The sequence below is a fragment of the Syngnathus floridae genome, chromosome 4 (assembly GCF_059516105.1).
Source record: "Syngnathus floridae isolate MCC-2025c chromosome 4, RoL_Sflo_1.0, whole genome shotgun sequence".
Taxonomy (NCBI): domain Eukaryota; kingdom Metazoa; phylum Chordata; class Actinopteri; order Syngnathiformes; family Syngnathidae; genus Syngnathus; species Syngnathus floridae.
This window is the reverse complement of record NC_142416.1, coordinates 19,876,192-19,903,188: the sequence shown is the minus strand read 5'-3', so window position 1 is coordinate 19,903,188 and position 26,997 is coordinate 19,876,192. Positions and strand designations below refer to the sequence as shown.

The window sequence follows — 26,997 nt, the reverse complement described above, 5'->3', positions numbered from 1 at the left end:
CGCCTTTTCGGATAGCAATTTAGAAGTCTCCGAGTATACATGAACGCAACACTCTCCCCACACTTGCCCGCTCCAAACTTGACCCCAAAAGCACCAACGGCGTCACACGCTGCTCCTCGGTTGGTCGTTATTTTCGACCTAAATATTCTCCACAAATTCCTTTTGTTTATTTTTATTGTCTTTAGTTTTGACAGAATGAAGCTGTTTCGAAGCCGAGTTTGTGACCGTGAACTTTGGTGATGGAGGAGAAGGTGCTCGGGATCGCCCCGCACTCGCTGGCCGTGGTGTTGTCGAGGTTGAGCGGCCACCGTAAGGACGAGACGTCGGTCACCCCACCGGTGCCAGCAGCGGTGGCGGCCGGGTACCAGGTGTTCGCGGACTTCAAGGCCACCAACATGCAACATTTCTGGAACCAGGCGCTCACCCGGGCCCTGGCTGAGGTCTTCTTCCTGGGCTGGTTGGACGAGCACGTGCTGCTGATCCGCGGCCGCGAAGATCACCTGCAAGTGCTGCGGAACGGATGGACAAGAAGAACCCTGAAGGCTCCGCCGGGTTTCCACATCGCCTCCTTAGGTGGGTCCAGTCCTCCATTTTGTTTATTTAATTACACTATACCCATTAACACTAGATAATTATTCAATATTTGGCACCACAGCGGTTGTTCCTATCTAAAAAAAATTTCCTAAGTCAGAACTTTTTTTTTTTTTGGGGAAACTTCCTTACATTAATATCATAAACTTGAGCTAAATATCATGAATGAATAATCCCAGTTTTCCATAATCAAATAGGAGCCATCTTAATTTTTTTCTGGACAGAGCAACAAATGAAAAATATGCAATGAGGTTTCCCACTGTCTACTGACAAACAAACAAACAAAAAAGTTCACCATTGTTCAGCAAAATGACAATTTATTCATTCGTTCATAAGTAAAAAAAATATTTAGTTGATGCTCGCAAAATTGATGCCCTGTGTGACATCATCCAGTTTTCTATTATGAGTTATCAATGGACTCTTAATGATGCTTGCTTTTGGTCACAACATACATTTCGGTGTCGTCCAAAGGTGAACGTTTGCGCTCGAGTAGTTGTCTGTGTGGAGACTGAAGCAAAACACCGATAAGCACAGGAATGTTTGTCTTGGAGCTAATAGCTCACTTGCCGTACCAGTATACGGAATACTGCCGTGTGACTGAGAAAAAAACAGCCCTATGTGAGGATTTTATCCTTGAAGAGTAATTAATATCAAGGTTGGGCCAAATATCGATGCAAAATCGTATAGCATCGGTTGTTACATTGTTTCGGAGTGGGTGAGTACCGATACCAAGTATCGATATTATTCACATTTTTTTGTCATTGTGTTAAATGAAAGTTAATGTATCAATATATTGATGGTGTTTGATTGATTATAAGTTTTGATACAATTGGCAAAGTTGGTTCTCTATCGATTATGTCACAAGTCATGTTTCGAGTATCATCCTTGGTCATTTCGATTTGAAAAGCTAGCTGGATTGATAGAAAATTATCGTTTCACTATTTTGATGTGGCTTTGCGGTTCCCACCCCTTCTTTAAAGCGGTGGACAAAGGTTGTGTGTTTTCCGTCAAAGGGTTTTTAGCAGCGAGCGTTAAATCCCATTAGTTGGGGGTCTTGGTATCCGTTGGATACACAATTGGGGCAGCAGGAAGGAAAAGCATTTTTTTTTTTTTGGTATCCTGAAAAGTGCTGTCTGGAAGGAAAGGGAGCGTCCCGCCACAGAATGACGGGAAACGGCAGGAATTTGTTTTTGACTCGTTTTCCATCTATAGAGGAAGTTTACATGAGGTGTCTTAAAAGTTCCACTAGAGGGCAGAAAGACTCAGGCTAGTAAAGAAGTTACAGGCCCAACCAAAGTGTCCCTCGAGTGACCCGACTTGAGTTTTATTTATTTTTTTGGGTGGAAGTAAACTCAACTCAACACACTTCACAATTAGTTTGACAAATAGTGCACAATTCATTTAAAAAAAAAGGCTTGCGGCTGCTTTATGAAGTTTCCTGTCAAACTAAACACAAAACAAAGTCCTTGCTAGCTTAATGCTAATGCTAAGTAGCTTCTATGTTGTGATTTATTAACCCTTCAAGCAAGAAAGTGACCACAAATGGTTCTGTAACAACATGACCATTTTAAATTGTCAGTGTGCCTAATCTACAGGCTTTTTGAAAATATTACACTAAATGAAAAAAAAAAAAAATTATAAAAACATCAGACACGTAAACCTCGAGAACAAAGCGTAAACATCAAAACCATAGTCTTTTTTTTTTTTTCTTTTCTAACCATCGCGGACACTACCTCTGCCGAAACGACCGGATTTGAACCCAGAACCACCACCACGGCAAGACTGCCGACCACTTGTTCCACCGTGCTGCATATGCTTACCTATGAACTGAATACCAATGAAGCCAAATCAATAAAAAGTCACATGACGTATGACATCTTCCCCATCTTCTATTGTGAGCAACTGCCACTTTAAGGTGGGGTGGTGGGGGGGGCTTGTGTGTGTGTGCATGCGGGGGGGGGGCTCTGGTGGTGCTCGGCGAGGTAACAGCTATGAGCTCATCGGCTTGCGTCGTCATGGCAACAAAGGCTGTTGCAGCACTACTGAGGAATAAAATGGCTGGCGTGCTAGTTCACCCCCCTTCCCTTTTCCTCCTCATCTTTTCTCTTCTTTAGTATCAGTGAACTGGAGCAGATTGGTTGTGACACCACAAGATGCCCCCCCCCCCTGTCATTTTGTGTGCACCCCCTCTTTTAACAAAAAGTCACCAAGGTGAGGATGCAGTCAGCTGACTTCATCCGAGCTGTGATTTTATTTTTTTAATGTGGACCCCCCCCCTTCAATGCCCCCCCACACACACACACCTCGCATCCAGACGCATGCACACACTTTCTCTCTCTCTCTCACACACACACACACACACCCTTCCTGGAGGTGCTGGGAGCAGCTGCAGCATTAGCGGCGGGAAGAGGAGCCGTTGACTGGAGTTTGCCCCCCCACCACCTCCACCCGCCCTCCCCGACCGACTCTCTCACACACAAGCGCCCCCCCCTCCCTCCCTCCCTCCACTCCACCCACCCCTGCGTTAATGAATGGATGCTACGGCTAACGGATCGCCGCCGCCGCCACCGCCGCCGCCGCCGCCATCGAGGCTGGATGTCTATTCTTGACTTGATTTCTTTCTTCTTCCTATGCTCTCCCGTTTTGGCTTGTTTTTGTTGTCTCCCTCCCCGCCCTTCACTCGTGTTTGTCAAGGGTGGAGAGAAAAAACAGAAGGACGACGGGGGTGTCTGTGCGTGCGTGCGTGCATGCGTGCGTGTGTGTGTGGCGGCGCTCGACGGGGATAAAGATGGAGGTGAACGTGGCGTCCCCGCCGCTCGGCGTACTACCGTTGGGCTGAATGCAGGAGCTTTGATTTGGACGCCGCTTTTTTTGCCGCTTTTCCGGACGACGCTGAGCTATTGTCAGGCCTCGATGGGAAAGGAACAATCCTGAAAACGACATCCACCCCCCCCTCCCGCCCCCTCCACCCTTTCTCTTTTTATTATATTTACCCCATTTCACCTCCTTCCTACCTTCCCCTCCCCTCCCCACTCCCCCGCATCGGAGCGTAATGTGCCCCCCCGCGCATGCAAATGGTGGCCGGGTGATGCCTCCCGGGAGGGAGCCCGCCACGAGCCGCCGCCGCTGCCGTCACCGCGTCGCTGTTCGTCAATGAGACGCACGCCGCTTCTTCCTGCCATGTCCAGTGGGCCATCGCTCTAGCGGGACGCTCGCTACCCCATGAGGGGGAGGCGCTGAGCCCCTGAGGTTGGTCCACCTCCCCCCTGCCCCCCCTCCCCCTTCACCACCCCTCTCCCCCCCACCTCCCCTAAAAAAAAAACAAGGGGGTCACGATGAAGAAGAACCGCAACGTGCGGCGGGCCTGGGCCGGCTCGGAGAAAGACATCCGTGTGCAGAAGCAGCACCTTCCTCCACCTCCTCCTCCCCATTTCTCGCCGTCCCCGCCGAGTTTTCGGGCATCAGGTGAGTGCGTCACCTCAAACCCCCCCCCGAAAAGGATCCACCCATGGATGACCATTCACCTCACCACACTCCAAAAACAAGAAACAATATTGCATCACCAAAAGAACAGGACGTTTTCACTTAGCTTGAAATAGTGGAGTACCAACTCTGTGCTCTAATGTTTGGGCTTGAAAAAAAAGGGGGAGTAACGAAATTCGTAAGACATTAGAAAACCCGCCCATTAGATTTTTTTTTTCACAGTTTATCGATTAATCGACCGGCAAATGAATCGCCATCGATTAAGTGTTAGGAGACCTTGTTTAATGTCAAATTTGCCAAGTATCAGAATTTCAGTCTCTAGTCTATAAAAGAAGAACGAAAAACAATCTTTGTAGGTTTTTTTACATTAGCAAACATTTATTACTTTGGAAACAATCAAAGTTTTGGGAGATTTTCTAATATGTCCCAAACCAATTACTAAAAAATAATCAGTTTGTGTATTTTCTGCATTGTCAATTTGAATCACATTCCTGTTTTTAAAAGTAGTCAGGGATATTTAAAAATATCCAATTCATTGAAAAAATTGTTCTCAACATGCGTAGCAGCACTCTTTTACTTCTGGCTGTTTTCCTCTGCACTACTTTTGTTTTTGTTTAGTTTTTTTTGCCCCAGTGACTGGGACACTTTCGAACCACTAATAAGATTCTTTCATCTCATTCATCCCATCATTGTCATGATTGAAAAAGTTAGATATGGCCGCCGCCGCCGCACCCATTTTGAACCTATTTTCAACCTTTTTATTCACGTGCTATGACGTAATCTATTGTGAAATTGTCTAACTAGTGTAGAGTTTCTATTTGTAGTTGTTGTACTATTTGCCTTGGCGCTATGAAAGAAATTTGTTTTAGAAGAAGGAATATAGTGGCAGAAAAAATCGTCTTGACTAAAAAAGATGGCAAAAGCTCGCAACTCCAAATTGTGCACGCCAGCTACGTTGGGTGACATGAAGCGATGACGTCATAGCGTCGCTCCACTGACCGTCCGGCGCGGTGTCGCGGGAGGCGCTACGGAAAAGGACCGTGAGCTCGCTACGAGTGACATCACGGCGAAGCCTGCTCACTTCGACAAAGGCGACAGCACGTGGCGCGCGAGTACGAGGGTTGCCGCAGCAGCTAGCACACAAACAGGAAGATGAGCGAGCGAGGGAGGGAGGGAGGGAGGGAGGGAGAGAGGACGAGGTGGAGCTAGAGCCGTTTGACCATTACGTCATAGCTTCTCTCACTCACCCAGCCATGCTTTTCTTTTCTTTTCTCTCTCTCACTGGCTGTCTCTGGCAGGTGACGTGTCGCCCATCAGCATGTCGCCCATCAGCCAGTCACAGTTCATCCCGCTGGGCGAGATCCTGTGCCTGGCCATCTCGGCCATGAACGCCGCCCACAAGCCCGTCAGCCAGGAGGCTCTGGTGGAGCACCTCACCGCCAGCTTCCCAGGTAAGCGGCGGCAGCGGCGGCGGCAGGTACGACCGGGCAGAACCCCAACCCATTTCTCTTTCCATCCAAGGCGTGCCCACACCCAGCTTGGAGGTTCTGCGACACACCCTGAACATGCTGGTGCGAGAAAGAAAGATCTACCCGACTCCAGAGGGCTACTTCATCGTCACACCCCAAACCTACTTCATCACGCCGTCCCTCATCCGAAGCAACAACAAGTGGTACCACCTGGACGACCGGCTGCAGGAGCGACAAGCGGCGCCGCCGCCGGTGCCGCCGCAACCTCAGCAGTGCACTTCGCCCAAGTCGGGGAACGTCACGCCGTCGGCGCCCGCTTGCCCGTCGGAGAAGCCCTCCCGGAAGAATCACAGTGACTCGTACAATTCCCGACGCGACGACCCGCCGCCGAGGCTTCAGAGTAAGACGGCGAAGGAGCAGCAGAGCAAGACCCCCAAGGACCACGGCCAAGCTCCGGCGAGCAAGGAGCAGCGAGGAGAACCGCCGTCCTACCCCTACCCGCCCCCCCTCACGTCCCCCCCTGTCCAGCAAGATCCGGCAGACAAGAGCAAAAGCGTGACGTCGTTCCCGTACAAAACGGACACCCTGACCAAAAAGAAAGAGGCCAGCGGGAGCGGCGAGAAACAATCCAAGCGCTTCGGTCTGCGCCTCTTCCGCCTGAGCTTCAAGAAGGACAAGATGAGGCAGCTGGCCACTTTCTCGGCGCAGTTCCCGCCGGAGGAGTGGCCGTTGCGCGACGAGGACGTCCCCGCCGCGCCCATCCCCCGCGAGATCGAGATGGAGATCATCCGGCGTATCAACCCCGACCTGACGGTGGAGAACGTGGCCCGCCACACGGCCGTGATGAAGCGGCTGGAGGAGGAGCGGACGCAGAAACACAAGGCGGGCTCGTCGGCGCAGCACAGCGCCCGCAGCCGACGGGGCCGCGGCCACCGGCGGGTCCCGCACGGTAAGTCTCGCTCGCACAGCAAGCCGCGGACTTCCCGAGGGGAGCCCTCCGAGGGTTCCAACTGGGATCTTCTTTTCATGGAAAGGGATTACCGCTTCTTCAGCCACTCGCTGGTCCGCTCCCCTCGGGAGGCCATGTACACCCTGGAGCGGCGGCGTAGCGGCGGCGGCGGCGGCGCCGCCACGTACCTCGTCCACAGCAACCCCAACATCACAGAGTCCTACTGCCCCGTCACGCCCGAGTGGGACGTGTCCGGGGAGCTGGCCAAGAGGAGGACGGAGATGCCCTTCCCCGAGCCCTCCCGGGGCACCTGCCAGTCCAGGGTGCAGAGGAGTCACAGTCACAATCAGGAGCGCAAGTCGCGCCACGACCGCTCGGACCAGGCCAAGGAGCGCTCGCGATCCATGGACAATTCCCTTAAAGGGCCATCGCTCGGCCCGCCCGAAGACTTTGAGGCCGGAGCGGACGAGCGGGGCGTCGGCGGCGGCGCCCACTACTACACGGACGACGGCACCCTGCGCGCCTCGCAGAAGTCGGCCCACTACTCAAGGATCATGTTCTCTGCTGCTAAGTTCCACTCGGATTTCAATGTGCCTGATTTGGGGAAAGGGAGCGCGGACGAGTTGAGGCTCCGCAGTAGCGCCGAGAGGAACAAGAGCAGAGACAGCCTGCCGTCGTACAACGAGCTCATGGGACTTTCTCCCAAGCCCTCGGCGGACGAATACTTCCAGTGCAATACGTCAAACGAAACAATCCTAACTGCCCCCTCGCCTCAGGCAAAATCAGAATATGACACGTTAACCTCATCGGGAGGACGCCGAAAGGGCTCTCCGGCAGACCGCCAAACGCCTCACCTCACTTCTCCGCACAAGATGGAGTACAAGGAGGACTTGTCGGCGGCCAAGGGTCAAAACGGCGGCGGCGGATCGCTGCGACTGACGCCCAGCCAGACGCCGGAGCCGGCGCAGAGCGCCCGCCTGACGCCGCACCAACACAACGTGGACCCCGGCGGGGGCGGCGGCGGTGCCATCAAGAGGAAGGAGATCTTCAGCAAGGACACCTTGTTCAAACCCCCCCCACACAATGCCTTGTCCGCGGGCTACGCGGACAGCAGCTACACCAAGTCTGGCACATTGCGGAAAGCCTCGCACGCCAAATCAACAGAGGCCCTCGACAATCCTGAGCCCCAGCAGCCTTCCAATTCCGCCGCTTCCTCGGCCTCGCCCGCCATGTTGCAGGCCTGCCTCGAGCCAACCGTCCCGCCCGCCTCCTTCGACTACTACAACGTCTCGGACGACGAGGATGACGAGGAGGCGGAGGAGGACTCGCACAAAGAGTTGGCCAAGGCGGAGGACGGCAAGGACCATCGGGAAGCGGGCGGTAACGGCGGCGGCGGCACCGTGGTGGGCGGCGGCGGCGCCGGGGAGGGAACCATCAAGTGGCTCCTGCAACGGGAGAAGGAGCACGATCTGCAGCGCAAACTGGAGAGCAACCTAACCTTGCTCAGCCCCAAGGAGACGGAGAACGGCAGCAGCCAGAAGTCGGCCCACTCGGCGCGCTTGGACAGCATGGACAGTAGCAGCGTCACCGTGGACAGCGGATTCAACTCGCCCAGGTACGCTCGCTCGGCTGCTTGATTCGTCAATTCGTTCATTACATCGACAACGAACCCATGATCAAATTTATCGTTTCATATTTTGATAATTCAGTTTAAAGGCCATTTTTTTAAAAAAAATGTGAAAGCTGGTGGATACTTTTTCCACATTTGTTTGGTTAGCTAGCTAGCTAACTAGCTAATGTGCTTTATTTATATACTGTGGCTCATTTCATACATGAGAAGTTTGAATTAGAAAAAGCCAGGTGGACTTTTTTTGTAGCCATTCTACGGTCGGTTCCTGATATGCCGCGTCGACTCTCTTTTTCATCGCTTGGTGTTTCGCAGGACGCGCGAGAGCCTGGCGTCCAACACGTCCAGCATCGTGGAGAGCAATAGGCGGCAGAACCCGGCGCTGAGCCCCGGGCACCACGTGGGCCCGGGCGGCGCGGGACTGCCCTTCAGCTTCCGCGCCATCCCCGAGCCGCCCGCTCCGTCGCAGCCCGACAAACTGCAGAAGCCCGCCAACTGCCTGGCCTCCATCACCAGCGTGTAGAAGCCAGGGGACGACTTTCTTTTTTTTTTTTTTGCTTTTCCTTATTTTTTTTCTTCTGGTATCTCACACATTCACACACCTTGGGACTCCGGAGAATCTTACTGGGACTGTTACAAACAAACAAAAAACAGGCATGGCTTCTAGAGACTGTTCCCACAGCTTCAACAAGAACTTGACTGCAAAAAAAAAAAAAAAAAAATCATAAGGAAAGGCCAGAAGACTTCACAGAAGACTTTTTGCTGACTTATCTGGAGATTTACCGGTATGGGAAAGTAGTAGAGTATAGGATTCAAGTAACATTTGGAAGCTTTTTCTATCACCTCATGTCCAATTCAGTGTTCTTCTTCCCGAACAAAGGCTCAACGGATCAGCACAATGTGGAGACCACCACAAGAAGAAGAAGAAGGAGGGATAAGGAAAGATAATACCGACATAAATCAGCTCCGGTTTGTGTGGCGCGATGCAAATGATGTAATGTATACTCCATACTTTTGATATCCTAATTATTATAACGGTGGTATTAAAGATGCTATGTGACCAAAAAGCAGGTTTGGACAAAATGGCCTCCATCCTTACACTTGACATTTTGTTCATTAGCCGAAGAATTGTTTTCAAGTACCTCGGGTCCTCTCGCCAAAGGTCAGCTGGGATGGGTTCCAGTTACTCTAGAACTCAACGACGACATCTTGGATAGAAAATGAATTCGGCTGACGTCGTTTGAACACGCTGCCGCCGATTCTCCCCAAAACATCTCCCACCCTCATCCCAAAAAAAAAAAAAAAATCAAATTGCACAGATCTACGTATTGTTGTGACTGGTGAGTGTTTTGGTCATACATTTTTCCAAATTAGTCTTTTATTCATAAAGTTTTATTGCCGTTTAGATAATCTATTGTTTGAATGGGCGGGAAAAAACACTGCAGTACCGCGGATGGACAACAGGTGGAGGTAAAGTAAAGAGCCAAAGTCAGTTCACTTTTAGAAACAGTTAATATTGTAATACCTGTACATAATAATACAGTATTTTTTGACTTATAGACATTTCTGGAAAAGACCACAGCAAAATTAACATTTTTTTCTGATATCTCATTCCTGTAATTTTATATTGTGTAATTCTACACACCCATGTCCAAATGTCAGGTCTTTGTGATTTACAAAATGAGACCAAAATCTTTCCACCATGAATGTGACCTGTACCTCTGTACATTCAAACTTGTTAAATGGGAGTCAACACAATTCTTTTTAAAAGTTTACCATCTAAAGTGCCTCTAATTAAACCCATCAGCTTTTTTTTTTTTTTTGTGGGGAAAAAGTTTTAATCTTGGTCTCATTTTTTTAAATCACAACAACCCCTTGTCGATTTTTTTAATATCCACTTTACGTGTATGATAGTTGTGACCATAATACACTAATTTAATGCGCTTTTAACATTTAATTACGATATTTTCATGACTTTTGTGCCCTTTCCCGGCTTTTTGGCCGTGACTACCCGGATGCCTTAGGACGACCATTTTGTTTCGACGTGGCTCACTCGGCCAAAAAAAGGTAAGTCATGCATTTATCGATCTTTTCAACCTTTTGTGGACTTTAATAATGCGGAGGACTTGTCGGCATCACAGACACAGACTCTTAATAATAATATTAAAACACATTAGTTGGGGATGTTCTCGAGCTTGGCACGTTAAGGGCGAATTGTCGTTCTTCCATTTCAAAACATTTGACATACACACATCATCTCGAACACATCGATGCAGGAAAAGAACGTGCGTTTAAATGGCGAGCAGCTACAAAATGACAAGGCAATAATGTAGTTCCACACGACTAGTGCTGTCCGTCGTGTCCGTCCTTGTAGCACCATTGGGAACGTTTTCCTTGCCCGTCGTGAATATTCCCTTTCTGATATCCACCGAAAAAAAAAACAGTTTATTTTGTCCATTTTTTACCTTTAAAGTGTGAATAATGCTACATTTCATTGCATTTCGTCTGAGTTAACACGATTAAGCACAAATACATACGGTAATTGAGAAACTATTATATTTGGTTATGTCATTTTTTTTTTTTTTAGACCCTTTGCATGGGAGCAAGTGAGCCACAAGATTCAGCAGTGTCGGCACCCATTTTACTGCTCGTTACCACCACCTTCTGGACTGGTAAGGAACTGCACTGCCAGTCAGGTAGCTCCACGTTTTTTCAGATTGTTTGGCCTTGTTGGAGGTCTGATAATTTTTTTTTACCCATGTTATCTTCTCTCTGTGCGCACACACAAACACACACACACGCACACACACAGTCAACACAACACGTGAAGCCGTTTTGGGAGCGGTAAATAGGAAAAAAAAAAAAAGACAAAAAAAATTCAATAGTCTGTACAGTCCAAGAATGGAGGATGCGTAAATGTTCCATTTTTGCAGGTTCTTTAGTTCATCCGCAATTTGTCATTCTCGCATCCAACGAGCAGCTTAGACGTCCGTGACAAACGTTTGGAATTCACTGCGTAATTCCACGCCTGATGTTCTTTTTGGGGGAGGTAACAATGTCGGCGTCCATGGGACGAGAAGGTTTTCGGGAGGTCATTTCCTGGCGTGAAGGCTTTCCTGGAACTTGGTGCTGGAGTAGCGGATGTGGAAGCCCTTCTTGCTGATGGTGTCATCACTATGGAAACGGATCAGCAAGGCGTCGCTTGGTGAGTAGATTCCTTCCCTGGGCTGAGGGCAGGGAAAATATTGTCCAGTTTATATTTTATAATGATAATAATAAATCTGATTTAAAAAGTACTCATAAAAAAAGGCAAAATATTGTCCAGTTTATATTTTATAATGATAATAATAAATCTGATTTAAAAAGTACTCATAAAAAAAGGCATACTTTCGCCTAAGTCGGACATTTTTTGTGTTTTTAAATGTAACAACAAAATTAAAAAAAAAATGTCTCCCCCTCAGTTGGAGGTGAAGAAATTTTTGGACTTTTTTTTTTTCTCCACACGTTCTTACCCCCGACCCGCAGAATCGTCCGAGCCTGTGCGAGTCTGCGTCGTAGCCGTTGTAGAGTTCGATGAAGTCGTAGCCGCAGTCGGCCTCCTCTTCCACCTCGAAGGTGACGAAGCTGAGCTCGATGCCGTAGCCCTGCTCGGCCGTCAGCAGCCACTCGCAGTCGCTGTGGCCCGGGTAGTTGTTGTCGCCGAACTGGGCGTGCGAGTACAAGTTCTTCTGCCGGACGTCCGCCTTCAGACGGCCGCCGCACTCTGCGCGCAAGACAACAATGCTTGTCAAGCTTGGGCAATTTCAAGATAAGAAAAGTGCAAAAAAAAACAAAAATACATTAAATATTACGGGGAGGCCTTTATTTGTACCCCTATTTAAAAACATAAAATTTACTTAATTACTATTATGATGTTTTATGCAAAGAACTAGCTTACATCTGAGGTTGTTAATGTGCTCGATTTAAATAAAGTTTGTGAAATTTACTGCATTTAACAGCTTAAAGAACAATTTAAATTGTTTTTAAGTGCAAAAAAGACTGCCGGAGGGTGTATTTTTTGTGTTGGCCACTAGATGTAGACATTGATCCAGCCAAAGTTTTACTTGCGCAGGTTTGTTTACTGGAGTCATTTAGAATGTCAAATGGCTTTGTTGTTTGTATTTTTTTGAAAATATTAACAAAAGCACTTGTGTTTTAGTGTACCGGTGGCGTGAGTGGCCTGGAAGCCCTTCCGTTGCACGGAGGCGTCGGAGATGAATCGGAGGTACATCCGGTTGGCTGTGGACACCAGCGGCTCGGGAACCTTATTGCCGCATAACCTCCCCAAGATGGCCGCCGCCTCGCCGTCGCCGTCGAAGGCCTCCAGGTGATCGTAGGCGCACTCTTGGTGCTGCTCAATCTCGAACTCGCTGAACGTCTACACGGTAAGGGAGGAACAAAGATTTTTGAAAATATTCTGTAGCATTTCAACTTATTACCACCAAAGAAAATATTTGCTTTCAAAGTACTGTTATATCTCAATTTTCATATTTATGAAAAGTGTGTGTGTGGTATTTACTGACAAGGTTGAGCACGTTTTATTCTGGGGCATAATGTCTACCACGTGTTTGTTCAACATTTTCACTTACATAAGCGATTTTAGGAGATTACGGAATTAAATGTTAATGACCCCGCGTCAACGGCGGAGGGCAAACCAGGTTACAACTAGCTCTGATGAGTGTGTGTGCTTTTAAGACCTCAAGCAAAAGCACGTCGTATAGTTTCAATTTTGATCCAACTACTATTTACATACTTTAAATACTGGATTCAAACTAAAATGATTGATGTGCAAATGAGGCTACTTTATGAAAGCAGGTGTGACGCTCCAAACCAGTAGAGGGCAGCATGTTACAGGATGTGGCTTTACGACAAGTAATCGGTGACAAGGAAACACCAGAAGTTAGCAGCACGTGTGTATTCAAGTCTTAAAGGAGCAAATTTAAAATTTACTTACTAATGTTTTTTCCCAAATACAGCATTAATGTTATTATTCCCAGGATTTTTTTAAATTATTATTTATTTATCTTACCACAAAGACACATCACACATTTGTCCATATCATGCATGAACGTATGAATGTGCGCACACAACTGCGTTTGTGTGTGTATGTGTGAGGGAAACAGATGGGGAAAGTAACCTGAGGCCTTTTTCAATTGCATGAACGCACTCGGCACGTTTTAGCCCACTTACAGAAAAGTGCCTCTTTGATTTAACTCTGAGTGGCGCATGGAAAATATTACAAAAAGCAACTTTACCGTTTGGACGGACAAAGATGGCGGCAAATGCTAACCTTGTCGTTGATGAAAAAATATGCCATGGCACTTAATTGGTTGCTCTTTGGATACTGAATAATGTAGATTATGAAAAAAACGACGTCACGGGTCTACTTACGATCCTGACACGGTGTCCCGGCGTGGCCGTGATGTCCCAGGTGCACTCCTTGCGGCTGGGGTACTTATCGGGCCAGTTGGGGCTGCTCAGGCTGCCGCTGGCGCTGTGGATCTTGTGCTCGCACTCGGCTGCACACACGCAAACACGCACGGCGGGAGGAAGTTGAAATCAAGGCTGCACAGGAAGAGGTCAAAGGAAATGGAAAGGGAACAGGAAGCAGCGAGCGGGAGGCATTTAAAAAAAAAAAAAAAAAAAAAAAAGCACGCTGACAACTTGAGTGTGAAATGGACACGACAAACAATGCTGAGTGTAATTACACGCACACTCCTCGCGATAACACAGCAATATGACGCAAGCGCCAAGTTCTGCTTTATAGCCACGCATCAATACGAAATTAATAATCAATATATTGATCACCCTCAAGGGTTTTATGCCCGCTGTTGCGAAATACAATATCTCATCCAAATCGCATGAGACGACCTTAGCCAAAGGTTGTGCCTTGACGCACCTTCCTTGCAGTCGTGCTTGTTCTCGTGCAGCACGAAGCCGTGGCGACACTGGCACACGTACGAGCCCACCGTGTTGACGCACTCGTGCTGGCAGCCGCCGTTGTCCTTGCTGCACTCGTCCTTGTCTGACACAAAAGGCGCGCACGTTAAAACAAGCTAGCGAGCTACGTCATGTCATGTTCTGTAACACACAGGAAGGTGTGTTTACCTGAGAAGAACTGCGCCTTGAAGCCTTTCTTGGACACGGTGTTGTCCGACTTGAACTCGATCCTCATGTTGTTGTACTGCGACGTGATGACTTCAGGGACCTCGGTGCCGCAGTATTTCCCGTGCAGCTTGGAGTCGGGCGACAGGCCGCTGCGAACCTCCACGTAGTCGTACTTGCACACCTGATCGAGACACGGTGATGTGGCACCTCCAGCAGATGGCGCCGCAGCAAAGGTGGGTGGCCGAGCTCACCTCGTTGCCCTCCAGCTCAAAGGCCTCAAACTGCATGGAGATGCGATACTGCGTGGGGGCCACCACGTGCCACACGCAGTTCTTGTTGGGCGGGTACTCCTTGGGCCAGCCCGGCGTGCTGATGGTGCCGTTCAGCTTGGACAGAAGACCGCCGCACGCCGCTGTTTGGAAGGAAGGAAGGGCGCGCTTAGCCAGCCTCCATCCCTTACACGCTACATCGTCATCATTATTGCTTGAATGGCAATCAAGATTTGGGAGGACGTTGCTCAGGAAACCTGCTCGTTAAGGGTGAGTAGTCGACAATTTTTTTTTTTTTCAAGAATTTAAAAATCTGATTTTCTTGTTTCCCTTCATGCCCACTCCAATTAAGTTACTCGTTTTTTCACCCGCACTACAGTTAATAATGATCATCTTTTTCCCCTTCAGGAAAACCGCTTCTGCACTTCCCGACACTTGACATCAAATTTGAGGGTGAGTAGAGAATACACACTTCAGCGACACACACTCGTCAGTGTTACCTTCGCAGCTCTTTTTGTCCGGCGCTAGTTCGTAGCCCGGATCGCAGGCGCACTTGAAACTTCCCAGCGTGTTGACGCATCTCTGCTCACAGCCGCCGTTGTCCGGTTTGGAACACTCGTCCTCCTCTGCAACATACAATATAATAATTTATAATATATACAATAAATCGAAATGTTTTGCGGATCTATGCCAAGCTCACCCTTGAAGAAGTTAGCGGCGAAGCCCGCCTTGTTGACCGTGCCGTCCGACACAAATTTCATCCAGAGCGTGTGCGAGGTCGTGCGCACGTCCTCGGGTTTGTCGTAGCCGCAGAATCGGCCAATCAGAGGGCTCGTTTCAAGCGGCCCGTCTCGCACCTCCAGGTAGTCGTACGCGCAGCTGTCGTGTCGCTCGATCTAACGTAGTAAAAACGTAGTCAAATAACGAAAATCTAAAACTTGATGGAGTCACGTAACTTGTTTTTTCTTTTTAATTCCAAACCAGCGTGATGACTTCTAGACCACACACACACACGCTAGCGCAGACATTTCGATTACCATCTTATTAGAGCATGAAATCCAAACCAGACGTTCCCACGCACACTCGTGAGACTTTCCTGGACTTTAAATCCATATGACTCCCCCCCTCCCCTCCCAGAGTTTGACCCCTCCCTCAGACACGACATAGGCACGTAATCACCTCGAAGGCCTGAAAGCTAAGGCCCACGTTGAATCCCTCGGACACGGTGATCCTCCACACGCACTCTTTGGAGGGCCGGTAATCGTCGGGGTAGTTGGGCGACTGGATCTGTCCCGAGTCTTTGATGATGTCGCCGCCGCAGATCGCTGGGAGAAGTCGCGCATCACGATGGCGTAAATTTAAGTGCACAAAATTCCAGAGTAGTTTTCATTTTTTTGTTACCTTCATAAACGGCAGAGAAGCCTTTCCCCACCCAGTTACTGCTGCTCCGGAATTCGACCCACATTCTGCTGTCGGTGGAGGTCAGGACGTCAGGAAGTTTGTCTCCACAGAACCTGCCTGTAGTTCGCACGTCTCATTTTTTTTTCCCATGATTCACCGGTGTTTTTTTATCGTTCTGTGTGTGTGTTGCAAGCGTCTGACCCAGCAGAGGAGCTTTCCTCCAGTAGCCGTCGCGCACCTCCATGTAGTCGTACCAGCACAGGCTGCTCTTGTACAGGTCCATGGTGGTGAAGTTCAGCACGATCTGTTGTAAAAAAAAATTAAATCGTGGTTCGCTAGGTCAAATTTCTTTCATCCATTCCAAATATCATTTTTATGTTTGAAAATCACATGATGCAAAAGGCTCTTAACCGGCGCCTGATAGCAGCCAGGCATGGCGGCCATGTTGGCAGGGGCAAATTAACTTTATGCGTAGACATTGGAAATAAGTCACAAATATTTGTGTATGTGTGATATATAATATATACACACGTGCGTGTACCTTTTCTCCAGGCGTTACAGATATTCTCCACACGCAGTGAGTGTACGAAGGGTATCCATTGGGGTAACCGGGAGATGAAAAGTTGCCTGTGGAATCTTGCAGGGTCTCTCCGCACGCTTTAAGACACACACTGCAGTATTAGTCGTAGAATACATGCTCAGACAGAAAACAAGATTACGAGAACAGCCGGATGAAAAAGTTAGTTTTCTTCGTGCTGGAGATTGGGTGGACTTAATAAGATGGCCCAACAGTTGATGTCGTTGGACAGATGAGATCGTAAACCTCGGTGATAAATTTGACCCCAAATTGACGTCAACGAGGTAGTTAGGGGACCGCAGGAATGTCACAAACGTGCGCAGGAAGCCGTCGGAACACAAAGTGTGACGGAAGCACTGATGATGAGCTCATCTTACACACACACGCAGGCCGTGGCCGCACACACACACGCACAGAGCAGTGTCAGAGTAAATATAATGAGTACCTGGACATCTATAGAGCTTCCTTGCCTGTGCAATGTCTCCTTTACTGAGTCGAGTCCGCTGGCCAATGGCAGGCCGGACGCCGTTTTCGTCCCTGGATGGAAGGATGGTGTCAAGGAACATCCCCCTTTAACACACACACAAACGTAAGGAACACCTCCATTATGGGGAAAAAAAAATCGGAATGTTTTATTCTGACATTTGATGAATTGTTTACCTCGAGAAGGTGTTTCTGGCGTAGTGCATGATGCTATCAAAGTCGTACGGCTCGCCCAGAGAGTTGACCTCGCCTGGCTCCATCTTCAGGAAGTTGTACTCCTGACCTGGGTGAAGCGGACGCGCACACACCCGCACACACGCACACACACAGTCGAAAAAAGTTTTATTATCAAATGAGCGTTTAATTGTCTACATGTGTTGCTCCACTGTTGGTGTTCAAATAGAAATTAGCATATGTGGCGTTTTTCTACGACTGATAAACGCTTACCGTCAAATTAATGCTAATAGTGAGTCCTGGTGCATTATGGGTAGCGCGGTCCTCACCTGGTTGGATGTTGTCGCGTATGATGGTGACGTGGTCGTCGCGGTCGGGCCGCGTGTGCTCGTGCCAGAATCCGATGACGTGGCCCAACTCGTGCACCACGATGCCAAACTTGTCGCAGTTCTTGCCAATGGAAATGGCCTGGGGCCCGTTGCCGCGGCGACCCACGTAGGAGCAACACCTGAGCAGAGTTTTTGTCAATTTTGTTAATTTTATTTTATTTTTATTAATTTTTTTTCTGTCAATGGTCAAAACAGGTCAAATTTGACGGCTTAGTTGGATTGTGTTACACATTCTGACACACACACACAGAGACACACACAGTCAGGATTTCCTGCCTCGTATTACATCCAGCAAAGGAAAAGCAGCAGGATTTATTTATTTACATCCAACACTTGGATCGTGCGCCGTTTCATAACTCAGTTCTGGTTTGCCGAGGTATCCGAGCTAGGCTAACAAATCTGATTAGCGTTATCCCGCCAACTGCAATCGGAGGTCTGCAACTTTTGTTACTTTAATTCATTCATCTGTTCAATGGCGTGATTCGTGCCACACACACACTTGCATTTTTTTTTTTGTCCATCTGCCTGTCTCCCCCCATGGCGCACGTGTATTTGTCCATCCGATTAAAAAGGATCTAATCTCCGACACGGCCGCCATCATCATCATCGTCGTTTTTAACTGGCCGGGATGTGTGCAAGGATTAGCATTTTTTTTTTTAAATCCTTTTAAGAAAAAAAAAAAGCTGTAATATTTTTCAAATGAATGAATGGCATTTGAGGCCTCCTTTCACGCTTGGCGACAAATGAAAGCTGCAAACACTTTTAAGATGCCACTGCTCGGCCAAACAATGCCTTTCTCAGCAGCGTGGACACACACACACACACACACACACACACACACACGAGGAAACCCGCCGAGCGTACAAACACTTAAAAGTCCGCAGTGTGATTGGCGGGATGTGGAAACAGGAGCGGGACAGGAAGGAAAGCGGAGCCATTGTTGAGTGAGCGTATCGTCTCACGCTGTGACAAGGTCACACACACATGTCCGCACATACACACACACACACACACACACACACACACACACACTAGTGCTGGGAAGTAAATAAAAGAAAAACTATAAAGACGTTATTACTGTAAGTAGTTTTTCAGGTATTGTTTTTCCACGAGGATTGTGAAAAATTTTCAACAAATGGTAAACATCAATTGGGACGAGAACTTGGCTATGCAGTAACTCACCCACATGGTCTGTAGGTGAAAACGATGTAGCTCTCCTCATCGGTTTTCTCGATAAAAGACACGCACGTTTGTTTCTCCCAGTGCCGCATGGCCTGCTTGAACATGGCCCGCTGACTACCTGTGAAACAAATATACATCAAACCCAATGGTACAAAATCCAAAGCAATGATTCCCATTGGAAACAATGGGAATCCAATCAATTGGTTTCAGACATCCTGATCCGAGTGTTAAAGAGCCGAGCGGGAAGGATACGGCTTCGACTACCAGTTCCAAAAATCTCACCGGTGAAGTTCCCGCCGATGACGTAGGGAATGACCCCGCCGGGCCAGATCCTCTCGGCTCGGGAGGTGGCTGCTCGAGGAAAGCGGCTCTTGTATCCCGCTTTGATGCTTTTGCCACTTTGACTTTTGTGACTGGAATTTTTCCGCAGAAAGTCTACAAAACAAAACAAAAATCAATTTAGGCTGGCTCACAATCCATTAACTCATTCAGTGTCATTGACGGTTGTAGACGTCAAAGATTTTAAGATAAGTTTTTTTATTTCCCATCGGGTGCTTGAGCGTCATCTTACCCAAACCGAACGTTCGTATCCTCTCAAGCAGCAGGTACAAGGAGGCTCTCTTTTTTGCTACTCGGGGTTCCTCCAGACCACCTGACGCAAACACCCACAAAAATCAAGAGTGAGCAATCTTAGCTCGGGCGTGGCCACATTAAGCCCCGCCCACCTCACTCACCCGACGTGTGTCCTCGCAGGGTGCGCGTCAGATCCACGGTCCTGTCGATTTGGAACATCTCCAGGTCTTCCTCGTCTAAGGCGATGTCGCCCCAGAATGCAGCTGCAACCACCGCACATCACTTCCATCAGTTAACGTCTTCCTTTCTTTTTTTTTTTTTCCCCCAGCACAAGAAAACCACAGCGTTGCTGTAAATAGCACAAAGTCAAGCGTGCGTTCGGAGAAGGTCAACGTCCACGCGCACTCACGGTAATGCACCAAACTGCAGATACCCTGATGATACATTTTTTCTTCTATGGTTATCGGCACGTTTTGGAATGAGATGTTATCAATTCCATTTGCCATGTTTCTCTTCACATTTGCCTCCTTCCTGTTTGATAGATGTTTTCAATAAGCTCAATTTTTGCGATCATCGCATTTGCTCACATTCAAAGCCCCCCCCCCCCCCCCTCTCCCCTTGTCAAAAATCCTAACTAGATGCTTGACCTGAAGTGATGGTGACGTTGCGCGTGTGAACTCTCCCGACTCGCATGGAGTGACTCACACTTTTTACACACTAAAATATTCAAGACTCAGGGGCATCCTCCATCTGCTGTCGCAACGCTTCCCCTCCTATAAAATGCAAAGTCCGGTTGGAGCACTTGGGATTTTATTTATTTGATTTCCCGTACAGCCCAAAAATAAACCATCACGCTCGGTTTAATCATTCCTCCGTCGTTGTATCGGTCAGCACCCAAGATGAACCTGTTTTGTTATTTTTTGGGGGAAATGAATGTATCGGTTGATCTTTTGATTTGGACTCGAGAGTTCAAATACGAGGTCACGGCGCAGGTTGACCGAAATGTGCGCACGCGCCGCTCCATGTGAGGCCTTGTAATATTATTACAGCGCATTTGGCCGTGAACATGCATATTAAAAAGAGATTATCTCTTTGCCCCGTTGGAGGATTTTTGCCCTGAAAGTAATCATTGTACAAGCCGCTTGTTGATCCGCACTGAGCGTTTTGGGGCATCTCCAGATACGAGATGTCATTTATCGGTTTAGATATTCGGAAATCAACAGTCACGACTTCATTGTGAAGTTTTTTTTTCCCCCATTTTGAAGTCACTTCCTGTTCCCGCTAGGGGCAGCGGAGCCTTTGCCCCAAGTCGCTAACAAAAAATGATTTGTTAGCAGCGAGGAAGGTGACTTTACCTTCCGAGTAAAGCGCACATTGAATATTGATCACAATCGAGCGGGCGCTTAGCAGGTGAGTGGAGTAAGGCAGAATGGCCGACTCATCGCTTTGAAACGAAACACCGCCCACCCGCGCTGCGCCAAACAATGAGCAAAAGAAAACAGTGAATGTGTTTGTGCTGAGGCGGGAATCCTGAGGAGGACTTTCGGAAGCTCGGTGGCAGCCTCGGGAAAATCCTGTTTAAAGCCGCATGTACGCCAGCCACGTTTCCTTCCTGACCAGGACCCGGAGAGCGACGTCGGCCGACACCGACCGATGCGCTGCCCTTCAAACGCTAACCTTACTCCAGGCGCTGTATTGGGAATCAGATAAGCGGCTCTGGAACGATTGCATGCGCATTTTCGTGAACAAAAACAAAGAATTGGAAATTGAATACAACTTCATAGAAATTTTGACAAGCTTATATTGGATTGAGATACTTAAAAGCAAAGGATTCAAACTTGGACTCGCAAAAATGTGTGACAAATTTTCATCAAAGAAAAAAAAATATTTATAGTATAATAATATATCATATTTATATATAATATTTATTTATTTATTTATATATATTTTTTATTTATATACATATTTATTGATTGATTTAAATCTTGCATTAACTATTCAATGCGTTCGAACGCGTTGGAAGGACAACGAACAAGTTTTGTCTTTCGGGTTCCCGGTGAAGAAATCTACTGCTTCGCAACATGTGTGTGTTTGTGTGTGTTTCTTTCTGAGAGCCATGATATTGGAAGGAAGCATGAATGACTTGGGAGCATTCTGTGTTTAAGCATGTGTGTGTGTGTGTGTGTGTGTGTCATCTCCAGCTGAGCAGCAGGATGCAGACAACCAGGAAGAGATAAGCACGGGTGAATGGAGTGAGCGCTACGTGTGTGTGTGTGTGTGTCCACGTAAGGAAATCACAAAGACCTGGAAGAGTGTGTGTGTGCGTGTTGTCTCGCAGCGCGGGCCTCGGAGAAGATAAGCAGACAGGCAAAGAGCGCGCTGATGTTTTCCCAGTGAAAACAGGAGGCGGAATAGTGACGCGTTCAGACGATGGCACGGGGTCAGTGCCTGGAATCGCCTCGTCTTTGCACACTTTGGAACGAACGTCATTTGTCAGCCAATCAAATGAACGTTAGCCACACGCGGTCATCACGAATAAACAATATTCCGATCAATTCCGACGTATCGGCCGCCCAAGCTCTTAATATAAACAGTCAGTTCGTTTATTTTTCATTCGTTTGCATCTCGTCGAAGTTGCTGGGTGACATTGAAAAATGATGACTCAGCACAAAGGGAGGTGATGGAATGTGCAGAATTCCAAGGATTCATTTCCTGCACGGTCAATCGATATGGCGGATCCTTTTGATCGGGAACGTTGGCAACGTCATGCGGACGAGCCCGAACATTCTTTGAAACGTGTTTTGGAAAAGCACACACGAACAGATGTAAACATGCTTGACTCAATGATTCAAGATTCAATGAGGCCTTTATGTACCAGATTCTTTGAACACCAACACGACTCTGCTTTTTTTAACCTACAAGACTCACTCAGTTCCTCCCGCCCGACGTATATAGACTTACTGTCTCCTTGCACGACACACACACACACACACACACACGACTGAGTCACGGGATTAAGCATCCACACACACACACACACACAGAGATGAGAGTAAGGTGCACACAGGCAAAAGGTTGTCAGGTTTATGAATTTGGAATGTTAGGAATGTGTGTGCAAGTGTGTGTGCGAGTGTTTGCTGGTGTCAGCTGGTGGACAGTCAGTGTGTATTAGCAGAAGTGTGTATTTAAAATTATTTTGCTACCTTGAGTACTTTCGGGGAGACATTTACATTTGTCAGAGTGGTTTGAATGAGTATTTTTATTTTTTTAGGAAGACCACTTTTACTCCATGACAGTGAGCTACATTGTGTTCGCTACTTTCTTGTAGCACATCACAAATAAAAATCAAATTCACTGAACGAGGGAATTAAAATCTTCAGCTGATGAGATGAATGAAGCCCATCTGGCACCTTCACACAAGCTTTTGGTCAAACTTTTGCTAAGTCAGCAGTGTGCGAAAAATGGGAAAGTTTGGGTACGCAAATGATAAATGTCCTAAAAAATTTGGGTTGGGTCGGGCGGGGTGCCTTTGCAAGCCTGTCCACCACGTTAGCATCTGTGCTAACGTTTATGACGGTATTGTTTCGAAGCTAGCGGTCACTTCGCCCCGCTCCCGACTTTAGCTGTCCCTTAGGATGCCCTGAGTCACATTTTGGCTGCAGTTAGCGCCCCCTGAGGTTAACCTTTATTAGCCAGCTGTTGTTTAGCCCGTCAAAGCCCCGAATATCTGCATTGTACGCACGTCACCTTCTCCGGGGATTTTGTACAATAGTTGAGAGGTAATCAAGTACTTTGGTGGACTTGCACCTTATTGATACCAATATAATTGCAATTGAAAGTACTTTAAAAAATGCAAACATAGGTTTGATGAAAATGTACTTAAAATAAAATACTTGAATGCAACTGTGTTGCAGGCTATTTAAAAGTTAAATACAACTGAACTCTGCACTGTAATATACACCTGCAGATAAAATGATGAAGCCGCTGTGGTGTACCACTGGAGGGAGCAAAACATTTTAAGATTTTTAAGATACTTTCATTTATTTTGTCTGACCTATAAAAAATCTTGCACAATACGGATTTTACCATGTGTTGTAATTTATTGCTATGCTGTTCCAGAAAAAAAGATCCCACCTGTTACTGAACCTAACCTTTAATTCTTAAATATTGCTCAATATATTGCAATTGATGTGATTTTTATAGTTTTGTCATGAAAACTTGATGTGCTAGGGAAACAAATAGGGCAGATTTTAAATCAGTGTAAAAGTTTCATTTGAAAAGTTTATTGAAAAACTTTACCTAAATGTGATGGCCAGTACTGACTCGAGATTAAGTATGTTTTATATTATATAAATCATAAGAATTGACCACGCTTTCATTATTAATCAAGCATATGTAGTGTCCTGATGCATGCTGTATTTTACGCTTCAAAATAATATAATCATCACATAGAAGGCTACTTTAATAATATATTCGGATATATGTAAGTGATGCAAAACTATTGATGAGCATGCTGGCATCTCGCTATTGCACGCGCGCGCACGCACACGGAGCGTAACGATAAAGTGCATGCAATGCGACTGACCGGCTTTGCACGGGTCCTTGTAGTCGATGGTGTCGGGCCTGTCATCGTCGTAATACTCGTAGTCGCGGTCGTCGTAGTCCACGCAGAAGCCCACCTTGGCCCACACGCTCAAGCCGGCCAGCAGTAGCGTCAAGCAGCGCATCTTGGCGGCCACCGCCGGCGGGACTCGCTCCATCCGACCCAACAAGCGCAAGTGGAGTAGAGGCGGAACGGGACGGGACGGGAGCGGCTCCTCCAACGCCTCTGCCCCGACCGGCCCCCGCGCTCGCCCCGGGCGGTCGCCCCGGTCACCGGTCCCCCGGTGAGCGGCGCTTAGGACGCCGCTAAAGTGCTCTTGTGCTCGCTGGCCGCGCTCGTCCGTGAGCCCCCCATCGCGCTCCGCCGCCGTGCCGACGCCGAGGGGCCGTCACCACCGAGCTGGAAGTCCCACAAGAAGAAGAAGGTCCGTGAAGGCAGTGCAACCCGGACTCCCGCTCCAAACATCCGCCCGGACGCGCACACACACACACGCGCGCGCGCACGCACCAACTAACTACGGTAATTCAACGACTAAAGTGGGCGACACACTTTTGCAAAAGACTGTCGATGTATCGTGTGGTACTACGGTACAACTGTCACCTCCTTTGCAAGTGAGTCTGACAATCTGTGCGTGAATCTACCTCTCTCTCTCTCTCTCTCTCTCTCTCTCTCTCTCTCTCTCTCTCTCTCTCTCTCTCTCTCTCTCTCTCTCTCTCTCTCTCTCGCTCTCTCTTTCCTATCTAGCCGAAACATTTCACTATGGCCAGACATATTTCAGCACAATTAAAAATAGTTACACTGTTTACATTTTCTCCTTATGTTGTATGCACCTTGTCCACCTGGGGGCAGTATAAGACATTGATATACTGTAATTGAGGCTCAGCTAATCTCTCAGCTTCTCAGTACGTCACTAATATTGGCCGTTCTTTGCAGAGGATGAAGAATATATTCTAGTGAGTACCCTGTTGATATTTTCTGCCGACAGCAGCACAATTGTGTTCAGGTATGTGTTGCTTAAAAGGAAGCACCATCATCAGATGCTAATTGTGACCCCCATCAGCCAATACTAGCGTTTCCCATTGGATGGTAGCATTGAGGCAGTTTAGGCTAAGTGGTTGTTTTGCTAAAAGAAGCTGAAGCACACGGAGAACGCCCACGCCAGCACCGGGAGAACATGCGCGCTAAGATTTGAATGCAGATCAACAGTGCGAGGCACAACTGCTAACCACTTGTGCACCGTTTCAAAACTATTTCCAACGACATTATCAACGAGCGTCGTTAATCTCCTGCCACATGCTCCAGCGCGCACACAGAAAACCAAACGCACTGCTTACCTGCATGCTGTCATCATGCCATTCTTCAGAGTCCTGCAGTGGGGGGTCAAGGTGGGTTGGCATTGGGGGCATTGGTGGTGATGGTGGTGGGGGGACTGGTATGATTGTGCTAGTACCCCCCCACCACTACCACAATCTCCACAACCTTTACAAGATTATCAGACGCTGTCCCTGTTGTCGCTAATCTCGGCCTGCAGCAGAGGTACTCTGCAGGTAGCGCCATTCTGACGTCACGCCGCCAATCCAACCGACAAGCTGTCCAACCGCAAACATGGCCGCTGCAAATCCCTCGTGTGCACGCACACACACGCACACACGTTTGCGTGCGTCTTTTTGAGAGTGCGTTATCATGCACACGTTTAAACTAGCATATTTTTGAGTGCATATTTTTGTGTGCATGTGCCATTGTGTTTTCTTTATTTGCCATTTAGTTGGTGAAGAAAAACCTTGAGAGACTTTTGCAAACAAACTTTGGCTTTGAAGAAACTCAATTGTAGGACACACATACACAAACACACATTGTCTATGCGTCCAGATCAGCAAAATGTCTGCCTCTTAGACAGCATCCAAAGTATTGAGATTAATGCTCCCTGCAGGTATTTGTGTCCCTATTTAAAGCCGACATCGATCCGTGCGTCCCTGAAACTTTGTGAAAGTACCTCACCAGCATTTAGGCAACACACACACGCACAAACACACACACTTTGGAGAGTGGAGAATAAGTGCTGTGGTTTGCAGATTTGGTAGATATGGTCTTATTAAGGTTGCAAAGGCCTTTCTATAATTGCTTCGCAGGCCAAGTACAGTTAATGGATATTTTGAGGGCTTTCCCAGATTCAAAAAGTCACCAATTCTTTTATCTACATTGTAAGTTGCTCAGTGGTTCTGATCGAATTTGAGCCAGCTCTTGAAGGTCATGAGTGATGTAATGACAGGTAATGAAACACTGCACTCTATCACGTTCCACTTTGTTAAGATCACACCATTCCTTCGTTATCGATGCTGATATGCTAATCGAGGCTGCTAATTGCTCCACCAAGGCTAATTGGCTATGCGGCGTATTGATGTGCAGCATTGGCAAACTGCCGCCAAAACTGCTGATTTGGCTTTTCCCATGTAAATTTTGAACAAACTACATCAGAAACAATTTACATGTTGGTGCACTTTTTGCTTATCAGTGAAATGTAAAGGTAATGCGTATGCTTATATGATTTGTTTTGAATTGGCAGTGTGTATGTGCAAATAACATACAGAGCATGTAACACAATACAAGTCGCATTAAAAATAGTACGTTTATTTAAATGGATTTAAAATAAAACTCAAACTATAGATAGGTTGATTATTGTACAAAAAGAATGTTAGAGAATAAATACTATATTTTGTTATCATAATAATATGCAGGAAAAACTCAATGAAAAAAACAAATTCAGCCAGAATTATTAACAAATTAGGGAAAAGTCATTTTCATTAAAATGCTTTCTAAAAAACATTTTCTCCATTTTGAGAGGTCTTTGTAAAGACATGACAAATTTATTGAAATTTCTTCGACTATTCCTCTGGGTTACTTGTTTGTACTGTACCTTTAAGGGTTTTGCGACATATTTTGTCGCAGTTTTGTGACGTCATACAAATTTATCGCATAAAACTGCAACACATCCACGGACTTATACACTCAAATAAGTCCATGAGTGTAGAGAGCTCGGTTAACGTGGCAACAAGACGAGGTAAAATGCTGAAAATTGTCAA

General features: G+C 47.3%; 2 protein-coding genes and 1 long non-coding RNA gene across 9 annotated transcripts; 2 read left to right on the top strand and 1 right to left on the bottom strand.

Moving 5' to 3' along the window:
* The first annotated feature begins 40 nt into the window (after positions 1–40).
* On the top strand, positions 41–9,186 carry stox2a (storkhead box 2a). 5 transcript variants are annotated; one of them, XM_088373307.1, is made up of 5 exons: positions 41–119; positions 186–573; positions 5,373–5,525; positions 5,596–8,107; positions 8,435–9,186. In XM_088373307.1, exons 2-5 carry the CDS (start codon positions 240–242, stop codon positions 8,640–8,642), a joined length of 3,207 nt encoding a protein of 1,068 aa, XP_088229433.1. In that variant the 5' UTR covers positions 41–119; positions 186–239; the 3' UTR covers positions 8,643–9,186. The 5 variants fall into 5 exon arrangements, 4 of the variants coding, with proteins under 4 accessions (XP_088229433.1, XP_088229432.1, XP_088229435.1 ...); XR_015857957.1 differs by having other exon boundaries at positions 55–573; positions 8,435–8,904; positions 9,000–9,186; XM_088373306.1 differs by having other exon boundaries at positions 55–573.
* Positions 9,187–9,612: 426 nt separating this feature from the next.
* Positions 9,613–25,504, bottom strand: tll1 (tolloid-like 1). 3 transcript variants are annotated; one of them, XM_088373311.1, is made up of 22 exons: positions 25,252–25,504; positions 23,900–24,316; positions 19,476–19,577; positions 19,313–19,393; positions 19,024–19,176; positions 18,746–18,859; positions 17,500–17,678; positions 17,174–17,274; positions 16,959–17,083; positions 16,478–16,593; positions 16,138–16,240; positions 15,937–16,053; positions 15,715–15,860; positions 15,236–15,431; positions 15,036–15,161; positions 14,518–14,678; positions 14,267–14,447; positions 14,058–14,183; positions 13,550–13,677; positions 12,323–12,536; positions 11,632–11,882; positions 9,613–11,346 (listed from the first exon to the last, which is right to left on the bottom strand). In XM_088373311.1, exons 2-22 carry the CDS (start codon positions 24,072–24,074, stop codon positions 11,212–11,214), a joined length of 3,030 nt encoding a protein of 1,009 aa, XP_088229437.1. In that variant the 5' UTR covers positions 24,075–24,316; positions 25,252–25,504; the 3' UTR covers positions 9,613–11,211. The 3 variants fall into 3 exon arrangements, with proteins under 3 accessions (XP_088229437.1, XP_088229436.1, XP_088229438.1); XM_088373310.1 differs by having other exon boundaries at positions 17,174–17,279; positions 18,742–18,859; positions 25,252–25,498; XM_088373312.1 differs by lacking the exons at positions 19,313–19,393; positions 19,476–19,577; positions 23,900–24,316; positions 25,252–25,504 and having other exon boundaries at positions 18,742–18,859; positions 19,024–19,163.
* On the top strand, positions 10,585–19,919 carry LOC148399806 (uncharacterized). Its single transcript, XR_015857958.1, has 5 exons — positions 10,585–10,791; positions 11,169–11,324; positions 12,318–14,805; positions 14,944–14,988; positions 19,643–19,919. It is a non-coding gene; the product is annotated as an uncharacterized LOC148399806 (long non-coding RNA).
* Positions 25,505–26,997: the final 1,493 nt, after the last annotated feature.